Here is an 11,996-nt window from a genome sequence, read left to right as displayed (position 1 = left end):
AATTTTGGAACACTTGGTTCTATGTAATCGAATTTGTTGACAGTTAGTAGAATCGTCAAACTGGTTCTTTAAAAGCTGCGCCAAATGATCTACAGGAGCTATAGGTCCGTGTTGACAAAAATACATTGATAATGCAGCTTCATTCATTTGAACTTTATGGTTTGATGATTGAAAGGGAATTTTATTTTGTTGTACAAAGCCATCTTTAGCTCTCTTATGCTTATTTGTAGATGCATGAGCAATTAAATCTGATAATTTACATTGCAAATTACAATTGCAATAGCGACAAAAAGCCTTTGATGCATTGTCAGATTCACTAATCCAATCCCTCAATTGGGGGTTTGTCTTCCACTCTTTTCTAAATTTTTGACTATAGGTTGGTTTACTCATTTTCCTGCATAAAGAGGTTGCCAACAATAACGCTTATTGCAAATATATTTATATTTTTTTTTTTTCTTACCAACAAAGTATTTTTTTATAAAAACAATATTCAACTTTTGTATACTTCAATGTTTGTTTTTTTTAATGTATTTTTCTTTTTTGCACTAATGTTTTCACTTTTTCAAATTCTTCTTTTTTAACACAAATTTTCTTATATTAGATTTACCGATTACCGATAAATCATCCAAACATCTGATAAACAAGTTACTTATACTAAAAAAATAATTGGCCTAAAAACGCTAAAACCAGTTAAATAAAAATATTTTCCAGTTAAAAAAAACACTTAGCGGCCGTTGGCAACACTGCACAGTGGTATAGGAAAAAAAAAAGAGGGAAATAATTCGGTAACTTCTAAACGGTTAATCCGATTTTAATGAAATTTGGTGTGCACAAAGAGGAGGTGTTGTCGAGTTTAGGTTTTGAATTTGGACCTTATAGGCCAACCAGGGGCCCGGCGGGGGGTCATCAAATTAGGACACCTCGGCTATGTTAAATTTTTAAAACGATCCTATTTCTTCATTTGAGTTCCGATTTAAAAAAAATTTCGTATATAGAATCTCCTCATCGAGCACTATAAAAAATGTCGTCGTAGCAGTAAATTATCTCTTATAGTTTAGGAGATATTCGCATTTGAATATTAAAATTTTAAAATTTTTACCGTCCTTACTTTAGTTTTTTTGATAATAGCAGGTCCAAATATTCCCGATTTTCGCCATTTTGTTTTATTCGCTTAACAACAAGTTTATATATCAAGCAGTGAAAGAATTATGTAAAAATCATGACTGAGTCCAAAGTTATAGGCATTTAAATTTAAAAAATTAAAAAAAGGCGATTTTTTGTCATTTTTTTGGGAAAAAAGTATCTTTTTCTTTTTAAGTTATCTAAAAAGTTTCTAAGAAGATGTATATAGAATTTATACTTTTTGGAAAGCTGACTTTACATAAAATACGATAAATGAAACAAAACCTAAAAATTTTTGATACCGAGGGGACCAGGTCCATCCAAAAAAACCCTATTTTTTATGGAAAATTAAATTTTGAGCAAAAATTCTCAAATCGCATAGTCGATATCAAATTATAGTGACCTGTTTTATATGACCCAATAAGTTCTTAATCATTTTGTAACGGGTTTCGATAACCCCGCCCCTGGTATGGATATAATAGGCAAAAAACCAAAAAATCCCATTTTTGGGATTTTTTAAAACTTTTTTGGGAATTCCGGGATTTCTAATAAGAAAATTCGAAATGTTTATTTAATTTTTGAGTAAAAAAATCTACCTAACTGTAAAATTTCATCAAAAAATATTCATAAATAAAATTTTTATTGCAATTTGAAAAATTTGTATCTTCACAAAAACTGAATAAAAAACATTTTTTAATTTTTTTTAAAAAAAGTATTCCGCGAATTTTTTAATTTTCAAAAATTATATACAGTTTTGAAAAATAGACAAAATTACCTTTCCATTGATATATAACATGCCTACCTAATGTTTTTTAAGTGACAAATTAATTAGGGAAAACTCAACATCTTTTAGAAAATTTACCTAGCACTATTTCATCCATATATGTAACAAATTTAAGAGTTAACCTTATGGATGAAAATAATAGTGCTAGGCAAATTTTCTAAAAGATGTTGAGTTTTCCCTAATTAATTTGTCACTAAAAAAACATTAGGTAGGCATGTTATATATCAATGGAAAGGTAATTTTGTCTATTTTTCAAAACTGTATATAATTTTTGAAAATTAAAAAATTCGCGGAATACTTTTTTTAAAAAAAATTAAAAAATGTTTTTTATTCAGTTTTTGCGAAGATACAAATTTTTCAAATTGCAATAAAAATTTTATTTATGAATATTTTTTGATGAAATTTTACAGTTAGGTAGATTTTTTTACTCAAAATCCAAAATTAAATAAAAATTTCGAATTTTCTTATTAGAAATCCCGGAATTCCCAAAAAAGTTTTGAAAAATCCCAAAAATGGGATTTTTTGGTTTTTTGCCTATTATATCCATACCAGGGGCGGGGTTATCGAAACCCGTTACAAAATGATTAAGAACTTATTGGGTCATATAAAACAGGTCACTATAATTTGATATCGACTATGCGATTTGAGAATTTTTGCTCAAAATTTAATTTTCCATAAAAAATAGGGTTTTTTTGGATGGACCTGGTCCCCTCGGTATCAAAAATTTTTAGGTTTTGTTTCATTTATCGTATTTTATGTAAAGTCAGCTTTCCAAAAAGTATAAATTCTATATACATCTTCTTAGAAACTTTTTAGATAACTTAAAAAGAAAAAGATACTTTTTACCCAAAAAAATGACAAAAAATCGCCTTTTTTTAATTTTTTAAATTTAAATGCCTATAACTTTGGACTCAGTCATGATTTTTACATAATTCTTTCACTGCTTGGTATATAAACTTGTTGTTAAGCAAATAAAAAAAAAATGGCGAAAATCGGAAATATTTGGACCTGCTATTATCAAAAAAACTAAAGTAAGGACGGTAAAAATTTTAAAATTTTAATATTCAAATGCGAATATCTCCTAAACTATAAGAGATAATTTACTGCTACGACGACATTTTTTATAGTGCTCGATGAGGAGATTCTATATACGAAATTTTTTTTAAATCGGAACTCAAATGAAGAAATAGGATCGTTTTAAAAATTTAACATAGCCGAGGTGTCCTAATTTGAGGACCCCCCGCCGGGCCCCTGGTTGGCCTATAAGGTCCAAATTCAAAACCTAAACTCGACAACACCTCCTCTTTGTGCATACCAAATTTCATTAAAATCGGATTAACCGTTTAGAAGTTACCGAATTATTTCCCTCTTTTTTTTTTCCTATACCACTGTGCACTGTATAAGGGTTTGTGATTCTGATAATTGGTTTGTATATGCGATTAATAATTTAAATCCAAGACACAATTCAGTCGTTAAAGGTGATACCCCAACGCAATAACTAAGTGATTTGTAAAATTTGCTTTTTTTTTGATAAAGCGTTCACTTTTGAATGTGAAGTGTAGGTGAAGCGTTCAACGCAGGGGATTTACGAAATAACCCCCTAAGTTTAGGTGTCATAATGAAGTGTTTTACCAAATACAAATTTAAAAATTGATAGGTGAAGTGAGGCGTAGGGACTTACGAAATTAGGCCCTACATTTTATATTTTTGGAACATTAAAAAGCAACAATTTTATGAAACAAACTAACATTACTAACGTTAATGTAAATATTTAATGGCTACTTTTAAAACAATAACGATAAAAATACTGATATTAAACAAGAAAACGTAACAAACTTCTTTGTAATAGGTGTTAAAGGAGCTGGGTACGTTTATTAAAATCTTAATTTCTTAAAATTAGACATATTTGCCCAGTTTTTTTCTTGAATATTAAAGAATATAGTTGTAGTAAATTTTTTTTAATTCAAAAAAGTTCAACTTTGACAACAATGTACAAGAAATAAAATTTAAATAATTTTTAGTGCTTCTTATACATAATATTGTCCAGTTTTATACGGTATTTAATTTTGATAAGAAAAACACAATTTTCAAAATCCTATTAATCGCCACTTTTGCCATGGTTTACCCCAACGTGCGACGAGGTTTTTATAGAGCTTGATAAGGGTTTTCTTATATGTAATTTTGTCTTTAATCGGAACATAAAATAATAAAAATTTAACATACCCAAGGGATCCTAATATGCGGACCTCCGACTACTTCCCTTGTGAGCCCATGAGGCCCAAATTCAAAATCTTAATACCACAAAACTTCCTCTTTACGAGGGTACGAGTCAAGATATTTAGAATTTCACTTTTTGAATTCTAAGTTAATTAAGTTTTCGCATATATTTCATCTCTAAATTAATATTTTTGGATTATTGGTGCAAAATTTGGAATACTTGTTCCAACAATATTTAAAACACAGAAATTGTTGTTTTGTTGTCGCTGGGGTTGACAGCCCTTGGCTGAATAATTCGGGTCATTCCGGTACGTAGAACCGGCTGTAGAGGACCAACCCAAGACTGGCCCAGCTGAACCTTGAACTCAGCAGGTTGGTAAATGAGGATAAGCGGAAAAGATGACTAGATCACTTTAAGAACCGCAACTTGAGTTCGGTTGTTAGAAAGTTGTGGTCAACAGTTATATCTATCTCCAACACGACGAAGATGGATGACAGGGTCGGGATTAAGTTTGAAGACATCCCCATTTCCGACCCTAAGGAGTGTTCGCGCGCATTTTGCCGGCAATTCATTGAGCACCCAAAGTGAGAAACTTCACAACCTTCCAGTGACGGACATATCACAGCCCTTCACCCCAGCTGAAGTTGTAGTCGTCATCAACAACTCCAAACCATCTAAGGCGATTGACCCTGACGGAATATCCATGCTGATGTTAAAACACCTTGGCGAGCGGGGAGTTGAGTACCTGAATATGGTTATCAACAAGTCAGTGAGCAGACTCGTAATACCCGTAGCCTGGGTCCAGTCACCTAAAAGGAGCTCGTCACTAGAATGGTTTCCGGATAATGAACAGCACCACCACAGCATTAACCGACATCGCCATTCATATCTCACAAGGCTTAAATCAGCAGAGACCCTGTGAAAGGACGGTCCTAGAGTCTCAGTCACGCCACACTCTTCGAGGATATCTTGCAATCCATAATGCCCAACAATACGAAGAGATGGATCGTAAATTATCTCAGTAGCCGTCAGTCGTTCGTAGAGTTTACAGACGCTCCAAACCCCTTAGAGTTAAACAAGGTGTACTTCAAGGTGGAGTGCTGTCTACCTCTCTAAGCTCCCCGGACCTCCACAAGGCGTGGACGTGATTTCATATGCCTACGACTGTACTATTATGGCGACAGGACACAACATTGATGAATTATGCGTTCTGGTGAATGGTTATCTCCACGAAATACATCAGTTCTTCACTGCGCGTAACCCGCAATAATCACCAGCGAAGTCATCAACAACACTTCTTACCACCTGCACGAAGAAAGTAAAACTAATCGTTAAAGATCCGTTATATTATATATCTATTTAACCCACACATGCAAGCGTATTTTTTTTACAGACCTTCTCAAGAAGAAGTTACATATATTTTAAATTTCAGGTCATTCAGGTCGTAAATGGATTTTTGCGATTTTTTAAACAAATTTAATACCCGAGGTGATCAACTTTGAGGGGCTACCCACTGGTCCCCATTCCTCCCTCAATCACCTACAACTGTCAATCAACTCGAAAACACCTCAGCTTCAAACATGTGAAATTTCATTGCGATATATGCAAGTTTCAGAGATACCGAATTATTTCCAAAAATAAAAGTTTCTAAACCAATGTGCAGTGTGTGTAGAAGATGTAAGCAAGGATTTGTTAAATATGAACATTTTATTAAATAACTTACTTCAAGATTTGCTCAAGTTAAACAAAGTGCAGCTTTGCTATTATTTACACTGATGCGTAATAGGTGTACAATATAAAATACATTTCAAAAATAGTTTAATATATTTTTTAATATATTCAATCTTCATTTAAAATATTAGCAAAAAGCTCTGCCAGATTTTCCGCATTTTGGAGTACTTCTTCCCTACACATATTTCGAGAAACATCTTTAAACTGCTGAAACTTGTTTAGTAATTCTTCAAATTCCTGTAGAGCTTCTTCAACATTAACGTCATTTTCTTCTGATTTATGTATTTCTGTAAAAAAAAATAAAAAATACATTTTAGTAACATCTAAACAAAAATTTTTGTAACATTTGTAAAATAAAAGAATTTGTTTCTAAAAACATCGCATTTATGGAACTATCAAAATTTTAACATTGACAAGTTCGGCTGTGCCGAATCTTAATCACCTTCATCAATTATGTTTTAAAAGCAGTTTTTATTTATTTTTATACCCTCCACCACCATCAGTGGTGATAGAGGGTATATATAACTTTGTCATTCCGTGTGTAACACCAAGAAATATTCATCTGAGACCCAACAAAGTATATATATTCTTGGACCTTATGAAATTCTGAGTCGATTTAGCTATGTCCGTCTGTCCGTCCGTCCGTCCGTCTGTCTGTATAAAACATTCTCACGTTAACACGAAGCAACAGAAATGAACGAACTTCACACAAAATATTTATTATTGTCCTAGGCAGTTTGGTATTGAAAATGAGCAGAATCGGTTTAACGCGGGAAAATTTATGAATCAAAATTTGAAACAACCTCGAAAAAAATAAGCATTTTTTACACATTCTGATATAAGTTTCTCGAAAACTATGCAAGGTAATTCCATGAAAATCACCATACATTCGTTTCTACATAAGAGCTTGATCCCTGCTGAAAATTGTTAGAATCGGTCCACAATTTCATATACCTCCCATACAAAAGTACATATTCCCGGAAAATGGGTTTTTTATTAATAACTTCCGTCAGAATGTAGATATCTTCACAAAATTTCACAAATTAAAATCTTATGTCAATAGAAATCATTCAGGGAAAAAATTTTCTGGATCGGCCCATAATTGGACATAGCTCCCATACAAGGTCCCCTCCCGAAAATCACTTAAACGCGCATAGCTCATTACTTAATTAAGATATCCATATAAAATTTGCTATAAGTATTGCCCATATGCACAGAAATATTACTGTGAAAGTTTCTTGCGATCGGTCCATAATTGGTCATAGCTCCCATACAAGGTCCCCTCCCGAAAATCACTTAAACGCGCATAGCTCATTACTTAATTAAGATATCCATATAAAATTTGCTATAAGTATTGCCTATATGCACAGAAATATTACTGTGAAAGTTTCTTGCGATCGGTCCATAATTGGTCATAGCTCCCATACAAGGTCCCCTCCCGAAAATCACTTAAACGCGCATAACTCATTACTTATTTAAGATATCCATATAAAATTTGGTATAAGTATTGCCCATATGCACAGAAATATTACTATGGAAGTTATTTCCGATCGGTCCATAATTGGTCATAGCTCTCATACAAGGTCCTTTTACGAAAATCTCTTAAACGCACATTACTCATTACCAAATAAAGCTATACTAAATTACGATATAGATACTTAAAGAATTTTTTACGATCGGTCTATAATTGATCTTATCTCCCATACTAGGAACTGCCCCTAAAAGCGCTTTAACCTTATTTAACTATTTGCATTATCAATTTGTGTAGAACAAAATTATATATACATATGTATGTATTTTGAAAATTCTTAAATCTTTCACACACATGCATACATGCAAATTATTAAATATTGCTAAGCGCTATTAAAATATTAAAGAAAATGGCGTTTGTAATGTTCAATAAATCTTGGAATTGTAATAGATCTAAGCTGTTTAAATCTTTGGATTTTTCTATTTAAGACATGAGAAGACTTATTTCTACAAATATTTGATGAATTAGAAAAGTATTAATATAAAAGTAGCTGGTGGAGGGTATTTAAGATTCGGCTCAGCCGAATATAGCATTCTAACTTGTTTGAATTTATTTTAATTTTATAAAATTTCAATTAATTTAATTTTTGTATTTTATTATATTTTTATATCTGCATCAAGTAAAAACAACAATAACAAATAAATACATAATTTGTAGTACAAGCCGCATTTTGCATCGACTTGTATGTAGAGACCTGCCCCGAGCGGCTTAGCCGGCTGTGAGCCGCTATTTAAAATCAGCAAAACCGGTCCATATATACCGGAGATATGAGCAAAAATCTGAGACAACCTCTGAAAATTGCATATGTATATGTGTTTACACCCATATTCATTAAAAACATTTTATTTTATAAAAGGTTCTCTGCTTCTATGTTTGCACGAGGGCTATTAGGCTTTTTTATGACAAATCGTCAAAATTATAAAATAAAAACGTCAAAATCGTCACAAAAATGTTAAAAAATCGTCAATAAATCGTCACAACTAATTACGTTAAAATAATGCAATGAGTATACATTTATTCAGAGTTTGGGATTAATGCAACTGATGAAGTGTAGTACAAATTCTGATCGAGCGTTGTCATTTTCTGTGAAGACTTTGATCAAATATGAATTCAAATCTAAAAAAATTGATTAGGGCGTTTAATTTATTAAATCAAATCAATCAAATTTATTAAATCAACCAACATCAATGGTTCTCATCTGAAGATATCTAAAATTTCATCGGGATACTAATATTTGTATTAAAAAAGTTCAAGCAACTTTCTGATGGCGATATTATATGGTGGCTAGGATCAAAGTATGAAATTCATAGAGGAATTTCAAAATATCCAGAACTTGTTTATGACGAATTGTATCTGAATCCACATAGATTTTAAAAAGTACATTAACAAAATATACAAATATTTTTTACCTAGCGTTAAAGATTTTTATATGGAGTTGGATGAACGATATTGGCTATACTTCAGAGTATGATTCTTGGTAACTTTAAATAATTAAATTTTTATGAGTTTCCAAACGATTTTCTAGGTATTTGGTAGGATGATACATATGTATGCATATAGACCGATGTTAACTATTTAGACTAAAGATGTTATTATAATAATTTTTTTTAATAAATCAACTTTATCACTTCATCGTTTATTTTTTTTCAAATTTACTTTAATTATATATTATATATATTTTGTTTAGAACATAAATTAGAACTAAAATTTAATAATGTGATTAATAAAATAACTACAAATATTACCTTTTTCATTAAATATTGAACAAATCGTCAAAATAGGGAATTTTTGTATCAAAAATAGTCAATCGTAATTTGGCTAAATTTACAAACAAAAAAAAAAAAATTCTCAAAATGACGTAAAATCGTTACATCTAATACCCCTTCCTACAAGCATTTTCTATTGCGGAAGTTACCCGAGTGAAACTTCCAAACGTGCTAAAAGCTCGCCAGCGATACTTCTTAGTATCATCTAGAAGTGTTGTTATCGTATCTTCCAGAAATGTTCCTATCTTATCTTCTAGAAGATGAGCTTTCTCTACTTCTAGAAGATGAGCTTTCTCTTCTTCTAGAAAATGAGTATTCTCTTCTTCTAGATGATGAGTATTCTCATCTATATCAGGTAACTTTGCTATCAGGTATATTTATAGAGGTGGCCTGTATATGGTCCTTTTTGTATTCTGGCATTAGCAAATGTCTAATATTTTTTACTCACTAAAATAATGGATGGAAATGATGGAACAGGAACAGGCTCTGCCACTTGGATGTTTTGTATTGTAAGTGTAGTATCCGTTAATTCTGAAACAATTCTTTAGGGTAAAGTGTGTTTCAGAGACGAGTAGTACGTCAATTTCCTGAAGTAGCAGGAATTGTTCTACTTCATTCTTGTGTTGGCTAAGGACGTTAGCATTCCAAAAACAAATTCTTAGGGAGTTCATTTTTTATTTAGCAGGATCTGCATGAGCATGCTTTGATTCTGCATCAATTGTTGAAACATATTTTTCATATTTGCCATGAAACTGTTCATGATTTGAATTAGATTCTCAATAGATCTTTGAGAATTTGTTTCGGGTGCGGGTGCACCCTCTTTTAATGCATGTGCATATGAAAATAATGTCGTATTATTTTCATTATTTGTTTGCAAATTTTCATTATTCTTATTTGTGAGACTTCTATATTGGCCACTAGAAGTTTGTTTTGCGTTCATTTGGGTAACGGAACCTTCTTTGTCGTATATACGATTTATTCTGATTGCTTTTATTTGTGATACTTCTATATTGAGCATTAGAAGTATTAGGGAGAATCCATGTGAAAGCGGACAGCAGTCGGATTTACCATCTCCGATTTTAATGAAACCTACCACACACATATGGCATTTTCAAAAAACCGGGTTTCGGTTTATTATTATTCTTAAAACCGGTTAACCGGTTTTATTCAAAAGAAATAAAAGCAATAAAATATGCGTTTTTTATATAACATGAATTCCAGGAACACAGAAAAACTTAAATTTTTGAGGTCACGTCGCTTAATTACCTTCATAGAAAAATTGTTCTACCCGTTTTCATTTTTTTAAAGTGCACAAGTCGATTGAGCCTTCGAACCTTTTTATGCATAATATTTAAAATATATTTTTGTCACGGGCATTACATCTATTTTTTCGAATTTTTTAAACGTTCTATATTAAACAATTTTTTAAATTTATTAATATTTTATGCATTTAACAGAATTTATAACAAACTGATAAGAATTGAGATGCAAATATTTAAATGCACCTAAAATTCATTTAGTCTAAGAAATATGAAGGTGTACATTGTTGGCTATCGAATTCCAGTTATAATTAATAATGTACTTTAGGCTTATTTAAATTATTTAAAATGCAAAAAATATTAATAAATTTTAAAAATAATAGATCTTTAAAAATATAGAAAAAATAGTTAAAATCCCTGTCACATAAAATATTTTTTTACCCACCATAACTCCGTTTGTAATACATCGAAATATCTAGCCATGTTAGTCCGTCTGTCTGTCTGTTGAAAACACGGTAGAGTCCAAATGGAACGAGCTAGAGAGCTGAAATTTTGGAGAAATATTTTTAGTTGATGCAGTTTGTTGTAAACTGTAAAGATTATAACGGAGTTAAAAAAGCATATATAGCGATGAAATTTGACATAAACAGGTTTTAGAGCAACCAAAATCTGTCTGCCAAATTTTGTGAGGTCTACAATTGACACTACAACCCATATAAGGCCCCCTGCAGAAAATTACTATAATATTACTATATAGCTGCGAAATTCGACATTAACAAATTTTATTGGAACATAAAACTCTTTGTCAAATTTTATGCGGATCTGTCAATAATTGCGCCCTACCCTTCATATAAGGCCCCCCTCAGAAAATTACTATAAAGCTCATAATTTACTTTAAATTTATGGCACATGATTTGATGATCGGTATATAAGATTCGTCATAGCCGAATATAGCACTCTTACTTGTTTTATTTTGAAAAAAAGGTTAAAAAAATCCGGCTTATGCGTATGTTTGCCAAATATTTATATAAAATAAAAACCTTAATATTATAAACATATTTGAAAATGTCTATTATTGTATGTAATGTACAAAAAAGAGTAAAATATATAAAAACAATTTTCAAAAAACCGAGTTCACCAATGTTCAAAAAACCGATAAAAACCGGTAGGGAAAAACGGAGTCGATCTCTGTAATACACATAATTGGAAATAACTTTGAAACTACTTAAAGTCCAACATAATTTTTGATTTCATATTAAAGCGAAAGACATTCGCTTGTATTTATAAAAAAAATCTTATTTTGCTTTTAATGCACACAATAGTTAAGGCACACTTTAGCCTTAAAAACCATTAATAAAATTGTGATATTCATAAAAAATAATAAACCTATATTAAATATTGTGCTGTTTTATGTTTAAGTTGGCAGCACTGTACAATATTGCTGTCTTTTTATGTGCTAGTGTTGCGTACAATTAAGATAAAACCCTGCCAGCAAATTTGAGTTTAATTTTGGATAAATGAACTAAATTTACGCTATTTAGGCTCAACTTCATGTTTCTCAGTGCTAAATAAAAATATTTACAAA

The 11,996-nt window shown here is 31.1% G+C and overlaps 1 protein-coding gene across 1 annotated transcript in view; it reads right to left on the bottom strand.

Annotated features, from left to right (window-relative positions):
* Positions 1-5,816: 5,816 nt before the first annotated feature.
* LOC119599793 overlaps positions 5,817-11,996 on the bottom strand; it is a 151,155-nt gene continuing 144,975 nt past the window's right edge. Inside the window, exon 4 of the mRNA XM_037949665.1 lies at positions 5,817-6,142. Within this exon, the coding sequence (XP_037805593.1) occupies positions 5,964-6,142 (179 nt within the window). The 3' untranslated portion in view covers positions 5,817-5,963. The remainder of the gene's footprint in view (positions 6,143-11,996) is intronic.

This window comes from Lucilia sericata, unplaced genomic scaffold (genome assembly GCF_015586225.1).
Source record: "Lucilia sericata isolate MDLA Ls3-8-SP2 unplaced genomic scaffold, ASM1558622v1 Contig000088F_arrow, whole genome shotgun sequence".
NCBI lineage: Eukaryota > Metazoa > Arthropoda > Insecta > Diptera > Calliphoridae > Lucilia > Lucilia sericata.
Note: the sequence above shows the minus strand (reverse complement) of the source record. Positions and strands in the feature narration are given on the sequence as shown.